At 28.0% G+C, this 23,638-nt stretch overlaps 1 protein-coding gene across 2 annotated transcripts; it reads right to left on the reverse strand.

Moving 5' to 3' along the window:
* Positions 1-257: 257 nt before the first annotated feature.
* On the reverse strand, positions 258-21,976 carry LOC111034714 (moesin/ezrin/radixin homolog 1). 2 transcript variants are annotated; one of them, XM_022316047.1, is made up of 11 exons: positions 21,722-21,976; positions 20,778-20,837; positions 11,965-12,144; positions 4,436-4,558; positions 2,267-2,418; positions 1,973-2,203; positions 1,655-1,915; positions 1,457-1,583; positions 1,155-1,385; positions 601-831; positions 258-534 (listed from the first exon to the last, which is right to left on the reverse strand). In XM_022316047.1, exons 2-11 carry the CDS (start codon positions 20,787-20,789, stop codon positions 370-372), a joined length of 1,713 nt encoding a protein of 570 aa, XP_022171739.1. In that variant the 5' UTR covers positions 20,790-20,837; positions 21,722-21,976; the 3' UTR covers positions 258-369. The 2 variants fall into 2 exon arrangements, with proteins under 2 accessions (XP_022171739.1, XP_022171738.1); XM_022316046.1 differs by lacking the exons at positions 20,778-20,837; positions 21,722-21,976 and adding an exon at positions 12,601-12,973.
* Positions 21,977-23,638: the final 1,662 nt, after the last annotated feature.

Below are 23,638 nucleotides of genomic sequence, written 5' to 3' on the forward strand. Positions count from 1 at the left end.
ATAATTAGTAATATGATGTCCTGCTTGAGTGCATGATTACATTTTACTGGGCACATAAATATAATTTTATTATAAGCAATTATGATGCTAAACAATAAAATCATACTTCAATAAATAAAGGTACTTAAAATTAAGGAAATAATAAATTTAATAAAAACTAGCTAAATTTAAAAAAAAAAATTTTACATAACTTGTTCAACCATTTTTGTTATTACAACCTTAATAAATAGTAAATTAATAATATTCATAATTACAGACCAAGATAAAGTAAAATGATCTTGTAATTCTGGACACATAATGATCTTGGACTTACAGGCTTTTTATGCTTATATAAATTGAATAACTACCCTGTACAGTATGAGCATGTGTTTACATGTTTTCAAACTGATCAACTCGGCGTTTTGTATTGCCTTTTCTAATTTCACGCAGAGTCTTATACTTATCTCGTCCCTGGCGCACATTTTCACGATGAATTTTATCCATGGCAGTTTCCTTGGTATCATCTCGTGATTGAGCTAAGTCTTGTTTTAACATCTACATATTCATTAAATAAAACAAATTATATTATGTTATCAAATAGATTAATAATAGTAGGATTACCTTTAATTGATCTTGAAGTCGTTCATTGCGCTCAGCGAGGGTACGGCGTTCCTCTACTGGATCAACAATATCCATATCAGTATCTAAATCTTGTGTTTCATGACCATTAACCATTTCATCATTATCCTCATTTTCATTTTCCGTAACATGATGATGCTTGGGGGTTGCGGCAGCAGCAAGTGCTGCAGCTGCAGCCTCCTCTTGTTTACGTCTCGCCTCTTCAACTTCCTCCTGTTAAACATAAAAAAGCTATTAAACAACTGTACCGATTGTATTGGGATGTCAAAGGTGTCAGTGTTAAATGAAGATTGTAATGGTACAGACTAAGATATTATCATTTAAAAATTAAGCTTTATACCATGGCACTACAATTACAAAAAAATGTTGATTAAGAAAATGCATCAAGTCTCAAGTACCAAAATGAACATAGTAATATCTATTTTTAAAAAAAATGAGACTTTTATTTGAGTTCTAAAAATGTAGCATTTAGTTAGTTTACCATTTTAAGTAATTAATTTAGAATAAATACCTATATATATTTTAATAGTACTAACTTGTAAGCGTCTCGTTTCTTCATCTTTAGTTTCAACTTCAGATTGAATACGCATAACTTCTTCTTGTTTAGCTTTGATCTCTTCTTCTAATTTGGCTCTTTCTACTGCTTCCATGTTCTTCGATTCTTCTAAACGTTCCATCATTTTTTGAAGTTCGTTTTGTCTTTGCTCAAGTTCTTCTTTGGCTAGTTGAAGTTTATTCAATTGATCCTCCAAACGACGAATCATATCCTAAAATATTCAAAAAAATTATTATCAATACAATATAAATGTATAATAAATAATAATATAATATAGAGTACTTGAGCACTGAGCAAATCTTGTTCACGTTTAGAAATTTCTGCTTGCATGACTTTCAAACGTTCTTCATATTCTTGATGTTTTTTTTCAGCTTTTTCTCTGGCAGCTATTTCCAGTTGAAGTTTCTCTCTAAAAAAAGATTTATCTCAAATGTAGATTGTTACATTATACTACATTTAATTCAAAAAAATTAATAATACCTTTGTTGTTGTTTGGCGAGTTTTTCTTCCCTTGCTTGGGCTTTCATTTGTTGTACATCAATAGTATCAGGTTTACGTCTCCTCATATACAATTCATGATTCCCCATACAAAGGGCCAAAATACGTTTGTTAATACGAACACGTGGTGCAAAGAATACAAAGTCAGGAGCTTTCTTGTCAATAGGTTTTATGATAAACTTTCTATCATTGAATGAAATATTACGGATTTCAGACCAAGGAAAGCCAATCTTTGGAGTTAATCTAGAATAATAAATGATTAAAAATAAAATAATATTAAATTTTAATGAAATGTCTTACTTATCATCCTTTTCATATATATTGAGGCCTAGAGCATCAACACCCAAAAATAATTCAGTTCCTTTTTTGTTGAGAATATCAAAGTAGTTAACTCCATACATTTCAAGATCTTGGGCGATTTTCAAATATTCCATCATGGCATCTTCTCGCATCATGCCTCTATGTTCATGCCACCATGTAGTAATGCTAGACTCCCATTCTTCACGTGTCATTTTATGTTGATCCATAACACTAAAATTATGTTAATATAATATTATTTAAATGTACAACTATTAATTTATTTAAACAATTTACCGTTGTGGTAACAAACGATCATTAGTAAGAAAACCAGGGGTATGAGTGAGTTTGTTGAAATCACCATGCCTTGCCTGAACAGCATATGAAGCAAGTAATACAGATGTTTCTGACGGACAATAAATTTCATCAGATAAAATGGCATTTTTCACCTAAAAAATAAGATATATTTTTAAGATTAAATATTGCAAACGAATAATAAATATTAGCATCATCAAAAATTAATTTAAAACTTATTTTTTGTTTTTGTTCTAAATAAAGTTTAAGATTTTTAGGAAATGAACAATTAACATTTAATATTTGAAGCCAATACCCCACGGTGTGATTCCAGTCGATCCTATGCGAGCCACGCTGCGATGTATCGAGCTTTGACGAAACTTGCTGTTAGCACACGGCGCGTTATTATACTAAGACTAGAAAAGACACCAGCCACGCGTTGTGGGAAGCCGGAATATTAAACGTCAAACCAGCATTTAATATGAGGAAATGTACGTTGAGCAGCTTATGGTTTTATTTTTAAAATTTCAATATAACAGTGATATCTATAAACCAATTTGAGATAAAAATCGTACGTATTTGAAGGCTTTTCGATTTTTTAATTTTAAAATTGTACACATTTATAACTTGCAATTTATAAATTATGCTTTAAAATTATAACTTAAAAAAAACGTCCAAAGACGAACAAAGATGTGTACACTTTTTGAGAATGTCAATTTAATTGTAATGTTTTTTTTATGAAACTAAAGTGAACTGTTAAACTGCTAAATCTGCTCATAGCAGATTACTATGTTACGCACTTGGTAGTTGGTAAGATGGAGACAATGCGAGATTGAGAAAGGCGCCCTATAAAATGTTTACTTGGGTAATCAATACATATTTTCTTAAATACCTATTGTTTCAAAGGAAAGTTGAAATAACTCCAATTTTATTTAAATTTGTTTTTTTTCAGATTCTGATCAGAAATATTATTAGTTTGTTAGTTACATGTCTTACAATATTATGTACTTTTAGTCTCTTATCGGAAACAATTTTTGGGATTATAAAAGATGTAATCAAAATTGTAGTTTTATATATTAGAATACAAATGTTATGATATGCTAAGATATTTTCAGATTTTAAAAATTCTTTTCCTGGATGTACATAACGAGCATGTTTTTAAATAAAACAAGAAAAAATGGTAATATTATTATAATCGTGGAAGTACGGTATTTCTATCATTGGCAAAAACGAAAGTGTTACGCTCCCCAAATTTTCCAATAATCTACCTAAAATTTGAAATAGTGACTCATATTTGAGCAGCCCATACATTTTCACACAATGCACGCTTTATGGATGTAAATTATATTTTATATTCTGCATGAGATGTATCAAATTATCGTAGAACCGGAATAGAGAATAAGTACTCAAAATTAATTAGTATACCAATTAATAATTATGCATACCAAAATCTCTCGGGAAATGATGATGTTCTCTTAACCAGCTGATTTCTAATTTTTAATTAATATTTAAATATCCATATATTATTAAATGTACTAAAATCTCGGTTAAGCAATGTTAGAATTACTATGTGAACATTTGTTTAATATCTATAGTACATGACTTATAAGAAATAATATTTAAAGAAATATCTGTAATATTTTCTAGCATTACCAATTACTTACAAAAATATGTTCCATGCGATTATACCTCATGAATCATGACTAAAGAGGTTATTTTTGCCAATTATTTAACTGTTTAGTTCGGTACAAAAAAATGTAAAATCTTATCATCAACAAATTACTAAATAAATTGTTCTTATTTTATTAATAGCAATTTATTTTGATAGTAGTTTTAATATTTCGCAAATAGTCATAAATAGAAATTAAATTTCAGAATTCCTAATAATTGATCATAATTGTTAGGCACAATATTGTTATATATCATCAAAATAAGTACATTCATTATTGGAGCTTTTTAAACAGATCAATAATATTAATTATTATTATAATCGGAAAGTGAATTAGTTGAATAAAATATTATTATTATTCATTATTCAGTACTTTATTAGTATAACAGGTAGAAATATTTATCTTTATAGTAATCTAGTATTTTACTAGGTTAATTGGATACGTTTTAAATTAATTACTAATTTTATACAAGTGTTACTCATAATACTATATAGAATATTACCTGTAAGTAAAATAATCTCAAAGTAATATCTTGTATAAGTTCTTCTGCGACATCTTCTGGGTAGAATTTGGCTCGGAACTTGAATTGGAGTGGGTTTTCCTTCTTAACATCTTGGCTCATGACCTAAAGATATAAAATAGAAATTCACTAATATAGTATAATTCATTTGATTAACAGTAAGATAGTGTGCAAATTCAAATAATAACGATAACTTATCAGTTAAAAGTAATACATGCTACGAAAACAAATTATTATAATGTGATAATTAAAATTCACAATATTATATAACAACTTTTCAATAATTGTTCAGGTACGACAGATAGAAATTGCAAAAAAATTGAAAGGCAATTCAATTTGACCTATATACATTTGGCTAATTACATCAAATTTTAATACATACACATAAAAGGTTTTAACTATAGGAACATGTTACAAATAAATCATTTGAGGAATTAGAAGAGATTTTTAAATGTTATAATTAATTGTATAATGATGAAGCCTTAGATATTAGATTGAATACACGAACGCGATACACAATAATATACCTAATATCAAGTTAATCTGACGAAACCCCTAGGTATATAATATATACCAACTGTCCAACAGTCAATACCTAAAGTAAATTTCCAATACACAAAATCGTAATAGTGAAGATTAGTATTACAGTAAATAGTTTTAAACTAAAATGGAAAAATATTTTCGAAATTATGTCACATCCATTTTGTAAAATATTGAACAATGAAAAGACCATAAAGTATATTAAATAATTTAATAATACAAAAAAATTAACGCATAACGCTGTAGTTACAAAAATGTATGGTAAAATAATGTCACTAAATAACCCAATTATTTTTCTAATCATTAAGTTTAATCCCTAATAATAACCATATGTCCTATACATCATGTTTACGATTTTTATTAGTGGAATTTTACAATATTCTTATTTTTTAAATAGTCATAACTCCTAAGTCATAATGCACGAATATAATAATGGGCGGGTACATAACTACTAAATACTAATTGTCAACAAATGTATTATGCATCCATCACCTGATGATACTATTTTAATTCTTAAGTGGACGCCACACCCGCATTTGTTGTGCCGTACTCCGTCTTAGGTGTGTATACAAGTCACAAGTGCATAACATAGCAAATTTACTTTCAGTATTTCACGTTTACCTTCGTTAATCGTTAGCTATGAGTTTATAAATAATAAATAATAAATAATCTTAGTGTAAATGTACTTATTATCAAACATATAATCTGAGCAAGTACGTCGGTTATTAAGATGTTTAAATTTTTAGATTGCAACATTACACATACTCATAACTAGCCAAAAATCCAAATATCGTAAAATCATTCGTACAAACACAAAACAGTTTGATTACGCTTAAGTTTAAAAGTACAATCCACTAGAATACTAAAACTAACGAAGCAAACATAAAATGATGTGAATATGTGCCTAGATTTTATGTTTCCGTATCTGTAAGACGAAGACGACAATCGCTGGTGTGGCTTATAGTTAAAGATTTTTTAAAAATATTTATACTTTTTAGATTTTTTACAATTAAATTTTTTCATTTAACAAACTTATAATGTATACAAATAATAAGTGAGTGATGTAACCTAGAAAAAAAAAACAAAAAAATTTCACAGAATATAATGAATGAGAAAATCCTCTGAGGAGTAATTTTGAAAATATTTACACTTAAAATGTCAAGCTTTTTTATTAATTCTGGAAAACAAAGTAGATCGTATATTAAAACTTTAATGCATCTTATCAATTTCTATATAGCTAATTGCTAAAAAACATAAAAATGTCATAAATAATTATCTTAATAGATAATCATATGCGAGGAAAAATTTGAAAAACCTTCATTAAAGACCTAACATTATTTTACTGTTGACCTTGAAAAGAATTTGTGCCATGAAATAGTGACGAGAATAAAAAAGTATGTTTTAAACATACAAAACTCGAACGTGAATTTCTTAGGAAACATAACTGCTTTTCCAACACTTATGCTATGACTACAATTAAAATTAAGAAAATATAACGAAGGTCGAGATCGTGACCTCTACGGGTTCTACGTGAGGACAAAATATAATTTTTTCAATGCGTAACCAAGTAGAAAAATTATAAAGTAATTTCTTGGATTCACATATTTTACGGATATTAATATTTTATATAATAACAATTACAATAGACTATATCGGTATTACGTTTAAAAGAAAGTAGAACAGTCAGCAAAATACATGCACGCAGCTATCATCATTATAGAGAAATATATATTATCATCGTATGAACATGATTCACAACCAGTTCTTCAACATCAGTTTATATATTATATTTTTAATAATTTACTAATACACACTAACTAAATTTTTATTTTCACATAAATCTTTGTTAAACAAAGATAATTATATAATTCGTAAATTAACAGAATTTTAAAAAAAGCCAATAGTATAATAATTTTATATATCAGTTGAATTAATTAAAATAATTTATTTATAATTTATATAAAGCTTTTAACAAGTGTTAATTATTTGGATGGGAGAAATAGAAAATTATATTTGTAATAAATATTAGTTATAGCCAAAACAGTAAAATAAATATTTATAAAACGGAAAGCCATGTGCTGATTTAATTCAATTGTTTATGTAAAGGTTTGCTAATAATACAAATTACATAGGCATATAAGGAAACTAGGTACATAAATACAATATTCACAGTATAACACAACTATATGTGTGATGGAAAACCATAAAAACAAATTAAACAATGTGGGTAAACTCATTATTATAATGTCAGCAATTGTGTAGTGAAGGACACTAACAATACAAATGGTCAGTTGGAAAATTAGAATGACTGTAGGGATACACGCAAAAAAAGACCAGAATAATATTATAAATATGATTATAATATATGAATGTGCGTGTATGTAAGCTAAAATAATTTATTGAATATATCGGGTTGATCAAAACAATACTTGTTATGCTTATCTAATATTACGTCGAGTGTTCAAGAGGAATGCACGATACCTGTAACCAATATTTATGTCTTGGATCAAAATAATCAACGGATTCTTCAACAAGTGATTTCCTGTTCCATAAATTCCATACTTTTTTGCAAATATTTTCAGGCTGCGCATGTAAAGTAAGATTATCATATGAACAACTTGTTACATTTGCAAGAATATAAACAAGACGAATAAAAAGTAACTCGTGATTAATCTTAACAATAAAACTAATATCAATGTATTAGGTTTTTATTTTTCTTAAGTAGATTAGCATAATCAATATACATCAAATTTTAAGATACTCGCAGCACAATGATTTTCTTAGATGGTAGCTCTTATTATAATAACCAATAACTTATTAAAAAATAGCATAACTATAACTAAAAACGGAACCACACACACACATGCAAAAATTGCCCGGCATAATAAAACATTTCAAACTTGTTCATTTTCTAAAAATATATATGTTTTTAACGTTATACACAATCCATATAAGTTGTTAACACAGTAAGAATACAGGACAAGAGTAGAAAAATATGAATACACAATTTTGATGAAAGAAGCCTCCTAGTGATGACAATTTAAACTTTTGGATCTCGAATCCACATGTTAATTATTTAAGATATCTCGACACCACTTACTTCGTAGTCCCTGAGCCTTGAAGGACACAGGAAATAGTACCCGGACCCGGATAATGCAATGGAAATGTATAGTAAAACCGAATAAAACTGATTAAAGTAATTCATTTGTGGAGAAATCGTTAAATTAGATACCCTTGTATATTGTTTAAATAATTTAAGTTCAAAAAACTAAAATGTTAAAAGAACGTCACACTTGCAAAGTTGCATGTGTTTTTTCAGTTTCAACTCTGGTCCATAATGAAATGATCTATCATCTAACTTGAAAGTAAGTGTGGTTAAACGAATTATAAACATTTTTAAATTTTAATATTTTGCATACTCAAATTGCACTTCGAAATATGATTATCGTAAAAACCCAACGTATAAACAGATAACTTAAGTAGGTACCCTTTAAGTTAGATGATTAGCTATTCGTTAAAATATTTAATCAAACTACAGAATATTTATTGTGCTGAATGCAAAATTTGCCGGGTGTAAGTGAACACAATATCTGTATAAATTTCTGATATACGCACGTACAATATAATATTAATATTATTCTATTGACTATTTCTATTTAATTTTTTGAATTTTTAAAAAAGTTATCAATCATTATAAATTACTAAAATTAAAAATATTAAAAAAATAAAATCTTCTGACAAGACACACAGATTAGTCTTAATAATTTTTATAATACCACAGCCCAGACTTTCAAAGTTTCAACTGTGTAATCACTAAATACATTGAGTGAAACATGGAATTTTTATTCTTCCGGCGTACGATAGAGGAAAAATGTTTTCTATACTCTCTTAAGGGTTATGCGGAATGAAAGGTTATGACACATAAAGTATGATTTAGTAATAGCATGTATGATCAAATTAGATTGACAATAGACTTAATTGCAAAATGGCAACATCTCTACTATTTTATAAACAGTTTGAAACATGGACAAATTAAAAACCAATAATTGTATTAATATTTAAACTTAAATTTCAGATTTATTTTGTCAACATTTTTATTCAAAAACCCTGTAAGGGTGATACATAGTTTGAAAGATAAAAATACAATGAAATATATAGGCTAATATTGTTTTCACTTAAAAAATAACGTACCAATTTATTTAATACCTATTATTTCAGAAAATAATAATACAAATAAAGGACCACAAAAAAATATTACAACATAATATAATTGAAATTGTCTAAAAAATTTAATCAGACTATTTAAAATTTAAAAACTATGATACAGAATTACATATAGATAGTTATCAATTTGAAAATCATAAATCATTGCAATCGAAAAACTATTTTGTTTAGGTAAGTACGTTATTAATATTTTAAGTACTCATAAAAAAATTACGAGTTAAGATTTAAAAGATCTATTGAATAGTTATGAGTAATGAGTAATGACTAATGAATATAATATGAGTATTGAATAACCTTGCGAGTATCAACAGATTTCAAGTATTAATTTAAATACTACAGGTTCTACAAAAAGGAATTTAAAAACAACCAGACTCAAAGTTGAAAATTTTAACTAACAATCATGAGCAATCAATGTTAGTCAATAATTGTAAAATATAACGTAAGTAAAATCATAGGAACATCCTGATTAAAACGCATGATCTTATAAGATTAAATAGTTAATTTAGAAATCCAAACATAGTTTATTTAAAAATATTAAAAAAGACGACCTCTTTAAAGCATCACTAACTACACTCTATTTTAATGAATTACCTATGAATGAAAATGTTTGATTATTTTACTCAATAAACTTTTAAGGACCAAAAAAAAATATATTAAAATCTATTTTACTCTATTTAAATTCTTGAACCATATTTCGTTATTGGTCAGACCCGGCAATAACACCAATTCTTTGAGACAACGGGACACGAATTCCTGAGCAATGTCCTGGAAAATCTTGAACGAATGGCCTGCTTACCCTAAACGGTAGTAGTAGGATCTTTCAAAAAACTTTCAAATTAAACTAAATTATTATTAAGTATGGAAAATAATATGATATGATTATGAATGAAGTATCATTTAGAACACAAATCAAATGATTATTTGTGTAACTTAATATTAATATATAGTATAGTATATACACAGGTATAGAATGATATATGTGATATAATTTATTAATCACAAAAATGTTGTTAAGAACTTATTCTTTGTTTTTCCCTATACTTATTGATCATATGGATTAAATCATAATTTTCTTCACTTTTCTCTCTGTTAACTGTTGCAAGTGGTTATTTTTATGAACGTGTAGTTAATACTGATGGGAAATGACGGCATCATAATACCACCGCGATTTTGCTGGCACTTAGTGACCTTGACACAATGATGTATCTTCGTTTTAGAAAGTAGTATACGGTATGTCCGCGAGACAAGGCCAAATATCGAAACGCTCAGACACTTGGTAATTCTATAAATGCCTGAGAAATGCTATTGGAATAATTTATCAAACATATATTAAAATCAGTCTTCCCCACTTTCTGGTGATAATAAGATTTGAAAAATGTGCAATAAAAATTACGTCTTACGCGAAAGAGTACCTACCCAAAAGTTTACAACTACATCTACATTTGTAAAACTGTATCAAAACAAATTGTATAAATATCTAAAAGAAAAAAATGCACAATATATGGTAGGTTAGTTTTAGTAGTTAATATAGAAACCACGTTGACAATAATTCGAAGAGAAATCGGTGTTTAGCCGTCAATTATAATGGATACATCCGGTTTAACCGGGCTTTTTAATTAATATCGAAAGTCACGGAGATTGAATATAGGGGAAAAATGAAAAATCAAACATCCATTAAAGGTAATATTCTTATAAAATAGGCGTAACGTGGCTAAAAGCATATAAAATTGTTATTTGACAACAATAAAAAAATGAAGCATCTATAAGTTTCCAATTATTTAAGCACTCAAAATATTTAATAATTTAATGGTTGGTTGTGTAATCCCTAATTGAACCTTAAGGAGAATAGAAATTAGTACACATTTTCTTCAAGTTTTATGAGTAAAATATAAAAAAAAACCCCGGTTTTACTTATAATTAAATTAATTTTACATAAAAGTGTTTCAAAATATAAATAACAAATTTTTACAGATTAACTAGTAATGTCATATTGAAAATAAATATAATTCAAGAACATGAGTATCTCTTTGTAGAAACAAAAAAAAAGTAAAAACGCTTGAATTAAAATTCTTGATCCTGATAAGAAAAAACTTATTTATAAGTCTCATTATCAAATCATTTAAATACCATTAACAATAAAAGGAAAAACCATTTTTTAGTATTAATATTATTATCATTACCAGAACACCTGTTGCATCTTTCGCCTGAGCAAGATAAATGTGAGCAGGTGGAGTAATAAAAATCAACAAGTGGCTATAATATTTCATAAGCGATATATTATGTAAAACTACCGCTTGACAATATTAGTACCTAATAAAATATGTACCAAAAACAATGTCAAAAGTACATTATCTTAATTATTAAGTGTTGTTTGTTTGTACAGTGATTAACGGAGATGTTTGCTTTTACAAGTCTACGAACTATTCATGGATTTGCATAACCTAATTGTTCGATGACATTAAACTGTGACTTTGGCACTAAAGCATTAGTCACACGTACTGTACAAGTCTTCGAGAATGCTAATAGACAGTTTTTAAGAAGCGGTTCGATCACAAATAGACAAGAAAAAAACTCGACAAAAACCCATAATATAATACCTACGGCTTGTCCTCAAGGTCGTACGGTTTCACATATACCTGTCTTTTGAAGTGTTAACATCATCTGAGGTTTTACAATAATAATATAATACATAATACATTGATGCTGTACCCATAATGTATTCTATGAAAAAAAACAATAAATCATACCTTTTTATACAGTTTGATCCAGGTCATATCGCCTTTGTTGTCAGTGTACTGCAGGCCGAAAAACCATACCTCCCTCAAACCAATGGTTTTTACTACCTGGTCGAATAGCTGTTTGCCGGTGGTAGTTTGCTGGATAGCAAACTCCAACTCGGCGTCCATTGTGGTCACCCTCACGTTCATCTGAAACACGCAACGGATGAAAAATTAATTTAAAAACGAAACATAATTTGGCCCACCAAGATATCCTCCCTGCTGTTTCTACGGTTCAACCCCTAACAATCGACGTTATAAAAATGTTTATTATACACGTGTACGTTAAAATAATATGTTTTGTTTCGCTATCTTTTAAAATGGCGGGAAACAAGCACAACAAAACCGGTTTACCAATACACACGCAGGCACTTAAAATGTCACTGCTGAATTGAAATATATATTTTTTTTAATATTAATACTTTGGACTGTTACAAATTACTAGAGCAGAATTTCATTAACTTGTAATAAATTATTATATTAAAAAAAAAGTTGAAGTTTTCTGCAACGCTTATGAGTTTTTAAAAAATATCATCGTCAGTATTTAGACACAAGACGTTCTTCACGATATCTATAACATGTTCGTTTCACGTCTCAAGGACTTACAGTTTTTCCGGACACCATCTTGTCGCAGTAATTCTGAAAACACGATGCAGTAGCGACGGCAGCAACAGCACGCGTTGACGACAGTCGCACAATTAAGTGAAAACGATGTTATTGGGATGAACACACACAAACTGAAAAACACTAGACTACCACGCACACGTCCAGCCGGCTGGAGGGATGCAAAACGGTCGAAAGAAAAAACTAATATTAATATCCGTTGCACATATTTTGTAAAGCGGCGGCGATGAGAGCGGATGGACGCGACGAAAACGGTTATGCAGGTGGTAGTACACTACTGAACAGTGAATACTTGCTAGCGAATTGGTGAGTGGTGACTGTATAGAGCGTCTGAGACCTGAGCGCCGGGGAGACGGACCGAGTTACCCACCCGCCGCTACGGCGGTCTAGGTTTTGACGAGTAAAAAAACGGTGGAGAACAAGGCGTGGCCAAGTGATGATGGTGAAAGAGGTGGGGGAAACATACGACCAGAAACCGGTTATAGGAAGCGACAACGCCGCCGCCGGCTGGCACTGCACCGCCACCTGGTTTCGGGCCAAGGTGCGCTGTCGGCTGCCACACTGTTACGACGACGGTTCGTCCGTTGATAGCCATACCGTAACTACTTTACGAAACCCTCAATGACAGTTTAAATAATATTTATACACGTTTTTCCTTCCTTCATGTTAACGATCGAGATACTTGGAATTTTTTACCAAGCCATTCATAATCATAAGTTTACGTCATAGATAAGGTGGTACGTGACGACTGACGATCCACTTACTTGTTTGGATATTCCCCCCTCCCACCATCCAACTATCAATCGCCAACTAGTACAACACATTGTATAGGGTTGTACAACTTAATGTTTCATGAAATCGACTGTTTAAAAAAAAATTACTCAAAAAGTGATGTCACTGCTTGATCTCGTATCATGGATTATATTATAAGTATAACGATACATTAAACATGTAGATTTTACGAACGAGATGATTCTGTTGTCGGTTATTTGTACACATAAGAACCCTCAACAATTAAAATTAAACCAAGAGAAACTTAATATTAATAAGGCGCTCGTAAAAGTTGAGCTTAAGTCGATGATAATTGAAACAAGTACTTGAACACTTTTATTTTTAATTTAAAGTGTAGCTAAAATATTTTTCGTTTAGATATTTAATAATGTTTCGAATTGTTTGTTTGAGAAATGAAAGTCTGTTTACTGCTTAGCAGGACTTGGATTTATACCACTAAAAAATACTTAAAATATTCACTAATTTGAATTGAGGTCTTAAAACATACAACATAATATGTTCTTGAAACAAATAAAAATGTTGTCTTAGAGTATTGTTATGTATTATTTATAATAATAATCTAAAATAATATAAACTAATATTTTCGTTAAATTTAAAATACCATACCAGCAATTTTGAGGTAGATTTAATGAAAAAAAAGACCAATAATTTAAGATTCCTTTTTGTATAACATAGAAGTAAACCTTAAAAAAAAAGCACGTAATAAATGATCAGCAGCGTTTTCAATTATAAAACTCCTAAAACTAACTAAAACAGTAAAAACAACGCCAATACCCAAGAGTGGCTGTAGATATAATCGATATTTTTGTCTTATATATTTACGAAAGTCATAATTTTCCTAACACTAATATATGTCGATTTTAGGCGTAATCGTGAGATTACAAAAAAATTACCTAAATAATATGCAATCATAAAACTTAAACGGTGAAGTATAAAAATAAAATATTATATTTCAATCTCAATTCTTAAATCACAAAACAAATTTGTTTTTATTAATAATACGTTTTATCATCAACTTTTATTGTTTAATAAAACAATATTGACAAATTAAATAAATATTTTGAAAATAATTATTTATTTTATAAAAACATGTGTAATTCTTAATGATCATCATCCCAAATTTACAACTTAAGACAATTACACTTTAAAACTGCTTAAACACAATAAATATGATATTTGTAGTAATTTATGAAATTTAAAAACAAAAATAGAAGTTAGTCACTAAGAAAACGTTACCAGTCTTTTCATATGTACTAATTTAAAATAGGCTCATATTATGTGCAGGTTATGCAATGAGTCGTAATCAGGTTTTAAGCCCAGTTGAATTTATCTTAGAATATGTTAGAGAACATTTTCTATAAAAACTGAGTTGAAGACTGTATAAAAAAAAACGTAATAAATAGGCAAATAATTAACATTGCAATGAAATAAAAAATGCAAAATAAAAATCAAGGCTATTATACAAACTACAACATTTAAAAAAAAACATTGTTATAGAAAAATAAAAACTATAAAATAGGAACGATAAGCTATACAATTACTATTTACTGTTCAAAGAATCAGTAAAATAGTTTGTAAATGTTTCAATAATAATATAAAAACAATTAAAGTAGCTTTAATATTATAGCCCAACAAACACAATTATTATACTTGTTCGTTTATTAAAATAAGTTTAACCTATTAAATATTTACATGTATCCCCAGATTTTAAATTTTTTACTGTCATATAATGTGTTAAATTAACTACGGCACACTATAAAAATGTTCGATAATATTGTTCATATAACAATAATGTTAATAATGAGCACAATACTAAAAGGCATTTTTTATAGATTTTTAAAAACTGTAAAAGTGAAAGCCCACTATTGTTTACATAGGAAATAAATAAATTAACCAAGCAAAAACTTTATAGCACTGTCGGGCACTATATGTGTCAATTAAAAGTAGGTAATTTATATTTTATATTTCAATAATGAGGATACTATTGGTATCAAAATAGTAAATATGTAAGCTTAAGCTTATATTGGTTAGGTAATAATATTATACACACGAAATATTCAGAGGAAAAACAATGCATGTCATAAATAGAGATAACAATAAATTTCTGTTTTTTAAACTTTACACAAAATGCTGGTTATCTCAAGGAAACTTGTTTTTAGGGCCGAAATATCAGCATAAAACAATACATGTGTCCCATGAAGAAATGACTGGCGGCGTTATAGATAGTATGCCTTAAGTTATGAAAAAAAACCACTTTGAAGGGTGGGTATAATTTTTTTAATTTTTTAGTAATGGGCAATTCAATTCTTTTCTTAACAAACCTTTACAGTGCAATTTGTTAATTTATCTTCAAAAGTTTTCAACTTTTTATCAATTTTTTTTTAAAGCTTTATTATTGTGCAGCCAGAATCAAACTAGAAATATACAAATTATTTTCAATAAACTAAAAAAAGTAACCAAGTATAAAAAAAAAAAAGAATTTTCTTAAAGGAAATAGCGTATACTAGTATTTTTAGTTGAACAAACAATTTACAATTTTAAAATACTAATAACTCTCTTTAAAATTAAATCATAATAAAAAAACCCAAGAGAAGCCCTCCATAATAATCTTACCTATAATTTTAATAAGAGGTCAATTCACTCAAATTTTTAAACTGACAGGTTATACTGACTGCGGGTATAACGTCCTCTAAAGTCTTAGGTACCGTTTTTATTTTTATAATTTTTATGATATTATTCAACAGAATTCTAGTAAACCTAATAAAAATATTTTGAACATTTCTGGTTTGATTGTGTATGTTAGTTGATACCATAATAAAATTACTTCAAAATAAAAATAAAATTACGATAAAAAGTTTTTTTAATGGAACTTTCTAAATAATTATTCTCGACACATGGATGTTAGCACACTACTATTTGTTTTCTCCCTCTGACCAGCACGCAACATACCAAATTTACGTTTAGAAGAAACAATTCTGTGTTATCACTTTTAATATTAAAATGAATTCACCTATCATAACATTTTAAGTTAAGGGAATTAACTGTTTCCGTAAGTTTTCTATTTTATGACATTTTAATTTTTATGTGAGTTATGAGAATGTGAATTATTACCGTTTAAAAATGATAAAAACAAATTGTTTAAAATTTTAGATATCGTAAAAAAGCCAACGTATGGGGACGTAAGTTATGTTCTTAGCTTATAGTTTGATAATAAGTGAATTTACATTAATATGAAAAGTAACAACACAGGGTTAGTCCTACTAAACATAAATTTCTATATTGTGCTTGGGTTAGAGAGAGAAAACAAATGTGACGCTGACATCTTCTTAATACTAAATATATGATAAGCGACCACTATTAATGATTAAATAATTATAAAATATTGAGTAGCGTAATTTACAATTCCTCAACAATACGTAAAACCTATTCATTTATTTACATTTTAAATTAAAACAAAATGAAAGCATAAAATTGATAATATACAGGTATATTCCTGGTTTTGTGTACAAAGTACAAACATTAATATTATAATCTCGTATAATAGGTATTTAGATAACTTTTTTTAATATTTTATAAATGTTTGATTTTTACTTTAAAGGTACTCACTATAAGCTTCAATTACTTAATTTATAAATCCTTAAATTATTATGTCGACGACGAACAGTTTCTCCCTAAAAACTTTTGGCCCATAAAACACTTTAATACCTATGCCATTAAGTTTTTGAGATTTTCTCCGGCGGCCGTGATGCAGGCATCTAAAAATCTCAAAAACTGTGTGAAATATTATCAAGATAGAGTTTTGGAAGACAGCAATTTTATTCCAATAGTGCGCTATGTTAGTTGATACATCTTAAACTTAAATAATTCTCAAACTCTATACGGAACACTCTATAATATAATATAGAAAAAATAATAACATTCTACAACAAAAGTAATATTTTTGATACATTAACGATAGATCACTAATAGATCCATTAATCAGAAAAAAATCATTAGATAAGTTTAAAGGCCTAATGAATAGTCAAATTCTCGATAATACAAAGGTACTTCTACAAAACTGACTACAAATTTAAAAACATCCCAGTACTACACCAAGGGACCATCACAAAGAATAGACGACCTTGTCTCCCACAAAAAATTCTATTCCTATACCTAACCAATCAAATGATGAGATGACACTAAAATAATCTTACGGCGTAATACATTAGAACACACTCTTTAATTTGTGTATTTAATCCTGTATTTATTGTAATAAATTAGAACATAATTTATCTTCTTAAATCTCAAATATAAAAATCATAAACATATTGTAATATCATAACATAATCAAACTTTTAATAACATGCTATATGACGACACATTTTAAATATAATTAATTTAAAGAAAATGATAAGTGATAGTTAATTGGGTGCAATTGTTAAATATATTTTAAAAATATTATAAAAGAAAGGTGTTGCTTGATTACCTTAATTTGAGCTTTAAAATATGAGGTGTAAAAAATATTTTTTAATGAGATTGCCTTTACATTTTACATCCAATTAACATCGATTATATATGAGCAAATAGGCATGTAAAGAGTACCCTACTCATTAATTGACCATCTACTATTGAAATTGCATATTGGATGATAACATAGAAAAAAATTTTGTTACGCATTATTTTTTATACTTTTAGTACCTTGACTAAGCAATAATACACAACGTAAACGAGATAGGAATTCACAGATAATATTTTGTAGAGTATACACTTAAAAAACATTTTCAATCCAACATAACCGAAGTGGTAAAGTTAGTAGTATTTTAACATTCTTTATAAAAATCATATAACATATTATTGAAGATTAATTTTTAACTGGTATATAATTAAATGAAAATTGGCTTAGTTAGAAAAATACAAAGAAATCCAAGAATATCAAGCACAAATACACAATATAAGGTTTTTATCTTAAATACCATCATGGGTAAAGTGTTCTTAATTTTTGAATTAAAAAGAATTGATAAAAATCATATCAATCAAGATATTCTTTAAAAATACTTTCTTAGAAATAAGCTATTTATAACAATACAGTTTGTAAAATTAAACGTATTTTTTAGTTCTATATTCAATTTAGCAATTTCTAAATTTAGTTAAAAATTTTAAATAAAATGTATAGTTCAAACTCACGAATTTTTTTTTTTATAACTATTAATTTTAAACGAAAACATTAAAATGATATAACACCATAATATTGAATAATGATGTATTATATTTTACGATACTTATATGATCTATACACATTTTATTAATATGATGCACCATTTCAGAGATGCATGAAAAGTTAACCACCAATTCAGCCCAAGTTATTAAAACTATGTTCGTAAAATAAAACTAACTAGTTGGCAATAAATAATAACAATAACTAATAAGTAATAAGTAATAATAATAATAACGTTTTACTCGAATTTATTAATTCGCTAGCCTTCGAATAACCGGAAAAATGACCTAATAATATATTTTAATTTCACTTTCAATTACATTATTTTTTTGTATAATGTAAATAAGCATAAACATCAAAATATTTTAAAAATACATTTGGTTTTTCAATAATGTCTAGCACAATGTATTATAAATAAATATATTTTCCATTGTTAAGCAGACAAAAATGTTTAAAAATAGTTTTAACTCTTTTAAATAAACGTTTGGATATCGTTTTAGTTGAACCATTGTACCCAATTAATACAATATTACTGGTATTACGTTTGACTAGTATAGGTTTACACGATTCGTAAATGTATTTATCAAAATCACCGAAGTACTAAGTCTTACTATAACATGGAATGTGTTATGTAGGGGTATGACAAGGGAAATCACAGGAAGCAAGAAGATAGGAGGAGCCGATTGTTGTACATGAGTAATTTATAATATAGAATAACATTGTGGTTACTATCAAAACATTAAAAACCATTGTTTAAAATGTAAATTGAGTAGGCCTTTACAAATCTTTTGTATTATAACACCTAATATATAACAATACTATGTGGGTACTGGGTTGTATTATTATTGCACTATGAATATTAAACCCAGGGTTTATTTGTATAAAAAATAACAACAATATCAACAAAATATACGTAAATATTTTTATAAAAGTAGTTGATGTTGTTAATAGTTATTTAGTTATGACTGGTTTCGGAAAATTATTTTGCAGATAATTTAATCTATTGACACAATTATCAGTTTACTTCCTGTAGTTAGCAAAATAGAAAATAAATGAATATTATTCCGGACTTATGACACAGAACATACTGATAATAGGTAATTTTATTAGGATATGATTGGTATTAAAATCTATGAGATAATAAATACTTTTGAATAACCTAATAATACATAATGCACAAACTAAAAATAAATAAATAAAATAATAAAGTACCTAGTTTATACCATAGTTTTGAAGTTATAATACTCAAAATAAATAATAACATAACTAGTAGTATTGAATGTTGATCAACAAATATTGTACAAATACATGTTTGATATAAATTTTAAATTAGAAGGTTTATACTAAATTATAATGTACAAGTACATTATAAATAACTTTATACATATAGTACTACAGTGATTGAACTGAAAAAATAGGTGAGTTTTTGGTATGGCATAAGACTAGCTATCCATAAAACTGAACTATTATGCATTATATAATTGCTTTACTTATCATATTTTTTTTTTTAATATGATATTCATAAATAAAATAAAACATTTAAAATATCATAAAATAAATATTACAGTTGATTACTTAAAATGGTATTTTTAATACAATTTAATTATTAACAACTTTTTAATAATAATATATATATAACTATACGAAAAAGAATATTAGTTTCAGCACAGACATACTAATTTACTTAAGTTAAAAATAATGTGTCTATAGTTTTTAAACTGTAAGACTGGTCAAATGACAAAAATGCAAATTACATAAAATCACAGCTCACCAGATGGTTACATACTGTCTGTTGCCAACATAGAAGGGGTCTTAAAGTGTTTTTTTTAGAATATTTTTTTACACAAATCCTAAAGAATAACCATGCATACAAGCTATCACAAATATATTACTTATTTTCCATGTAAAATACAACCATAAGTTAAAAATGAATTCAGGACAAACATATTATTACATATTATTAAAGTTTACAGATTAAATTAAATTTTAAACCTATTATATTATATACATACCAAACAGAAGTGGAAAATTGAATATGCATTATACTAAGATAGCTTTATGTTGTTGATCAATTTATAAGTAAATTGAAATATATTTTTTTTAAATCCTTTTTAGTATATTAATAGAACCTAATTATAATAATTAAGCAACAAAAAAACAAATTATGACTTACAGATTTTGGCATCTTGAATTGTATTTGGATGTGTTATGTGTACGCGTTCAGCATAAAAACCTGTAATAGTTCAAATATTTTAGATAAGTATTAAAGTATATTAATTAGAAGTAAAAATGGCAATAGTTGAATGGTGTAATGTGATATCAATGGAGTCAAAACAAATATTGAAATTAACTGACAAAAAAATATTTCCAGAAACTAATGTTTCATATTGTACTATTGTAGGTATTCTTAAACAATTTGTCTAGATTGCAGTCTTAAATTTCCAACAAAAATATGGATTACATAAAATACCAATTTACTAATGGTTTAAAATCGATAAAATATTTGCTACATTAAACAAAAACACTGTACCTAAAAAGTGGAAATTTAATGTATCGGATTTTAAAAACGTACAAAGCATGTACAGGTACACATAAATATAATATTTCCATTAGTTTGATTGAATAACAGATGATATTATGGTGCTAAGCTTTTAATATTGATTAATTAATTATCAAACGTAAATTCCATAGTACATTCAAAAATGCAACATGTAGGTACTGACAGTTACATAATCAAGTACCTTACCTATAATCTATAATATATATTCTATACAATATTATAATATTAGTCCTATCTAGATATAAATATATTATATTATTATTATATTGTACACACTTCAGTCTGATAATATAGTGTTCTTAGATTATAACCTCTAATATTAATCACTTATCATCGTCGGGTATTAAACCGGAGATTTGGCGTATCGGTGGCGATCGGGATGACGGGGACGGGCGGTTTTCGCCGAATCAACGAGCATTCTCCGAATCGGGAAGTTAGAATTGTCGTCAACGTGACGATAGGTCAGGGCGGGAAAGTGCCGGAAGTGGATAAAATGTTCAATAAAAATTAAAAACGGTAAGCTCCATATCCGTTGCACATGCAAAATCTCGACTCACCCCGGTGGACGTCGTTGTCGTCGTCTGACGATGATCCCAAAGCAATTCAAACGCCTCAGTCGCCTCTTCCTCCGGTGTCCCGTACGGTGCGCCGCGCAACGATGTGTGTGCCGTGTGCGTCTTGGCGCGGTATGATCCGTTCGAGTTTTATTTTTAATTTTTTTTTTTCACTTTTTTACGTTGAAATATTTTCAAAAATACATCACGTACGGAAATGGAAAAACGTAATCACGTCACGTTGACTGATGGTGTTGCGCGAATCAGCAAATGAACCCGGTCCGGATAATCACTACGGCTGGTGGCTGCACTGTCGTACAGCCGACGTCAGTGCGACCGCGGCGAGGGAATTAAACGAAACCCCACTCTACACCACAGACGGGCAAACTCCAATTTCTCCCGTTTCTTGTACTTTGTATAGTACATTATAATGTTTATAGTATGAATATCGGAATTCGGACTATACCATTCAAGTATTCCAGTATTCTACTATTCTCGTTCTGTTTGCAGAATCGGGCGTTATAGGATTTTTAATTTTTTCACAATGACATAATATGTTGCATATTCATTTCGCCGCACTCAATCATTAATATTAAATATTTTATTGTTACAGGAGAAACGCAAAAACCACGAATCTGTGATTTGACTAGACAGTGACGAATTCGTTAACGTCTGAAAAATATAATATTAATATTTAATATCCATACCATTTTGTTTAGTGGGTATGAAAGGGGGTGAGGGGATGGAGTTTGATATTGCGGTAGAGATGGATTATTAAGCCCCAATGAATTATTTTGGCGTGTGTCAGTGCCCAAATACCTAAAAAGCTAAACATAGGTATTGTGCTTATTTTGACAACGCAATGTAAAACAGTAACTAGCAACTTATATTGTATTGTAATATATTTGTATAGTTTATTTTATGAAAAGAAATATGATAATTTAAGCTAAGTAGTTATGCACGAGCGATTTTAAATGTTTATTTTATAATATCGTTATCATTTTTAGCACCAATAATTATTTAAACCGCAATAAAACACGGACATTATATAATATGTACAGCAGTTTAATTATCGACGTTAACTATTTCTGATGAATATATTTGGTTGATAAGTCCATGTGACCATGCGATAGGAGAGCTTTTTCAACAATTTAAAATTAGTAATTACTAATTTGCGGGTGAGGCATTAGATGTTAGAACTTAGAGTTGGTTCTGAGGACAGTGAATAGTTGTACGGGACCACGTATACGAACGTTGTACACTTGTACGACTTCTCGAAAAATGTCATAAAGGATTCTTTCGTAAACCCCTTCCCCCACCATCCATTTGCCAGAATGGCGGTCAGCGAACACTTAAAAATGTCCAATGTGCAGGTCATGTATATCATATATTATGTATGGATAAGAAACTTAATTCATCGTATTAGTTCTAGTAATATTACGACACCAGTACACCACTATACAGAGCAATAACAGAGTAATGAGTACATTTATACAGAGCGTTCAATAAATTTGGAAACGACCATTAGTTAGACTAATTTAAACAAACTTTATTTATACATTATGATTATACTAATTAGAACTGATAAATTATAATATGATTGCACTGCTGCACATTAATTAGGTAAAATAATTAGTCACCTCATTAATAATATAATATCGTTTAGTAGTCCTATAATATTAGTCTATTGACCCTTTTCATACTTTTTGAACACTGTATATTTTGTAGACACTAAATAATAAAATAATTATGCCAGTATTCGGAAAAAAAGCCCCGGAAAAATTACCATTAATTATTTACTCATTCTTTATTAGATATTTTTTAATATCATATTACACTAAATTAATTTTTTTCTTTATAATTAATTAATAAACTACCTTAATATAGTAATTACTAATTAGTACAATAAATTATGTTCAA

This window comes from Myzus persicae, unplaced genomic scaffold (genome assembly GCF_001856785.1).
Source record: "Myzus persicae strain clone G006 unplaced genomic scaffold, MPER_G0061.0, whole genome shotgun sequence".
Taxonomy (NCBI): Eukaryota; Metazoa; Arthropoda; class Insecta; order Hemiptera; family Aphididae; genus Myzus; species Myzus persicae.

What these genes read in the sequence shown, in the direction of transcription:
- LOC111034714 (XM_022316046.1), bottom strand. An exon ending in ATATATGAAAAGGATGATAA is followed by an intron (nt 1,916 to 1,972) that starts GTAAGACATTTC and finishes TTATTATTCTAG; the next exon opens with ATTAACTCCAAAGATTGGCT. An exon ending in AAGATTTGCTCAGTGCTCAA is followed by an intron (nt 1,386 to 1,456) that starts GTACTCTATATT and finishes TGAATATTTTAG; the next exon opens with GATATGATTCGTCGTTTGGA.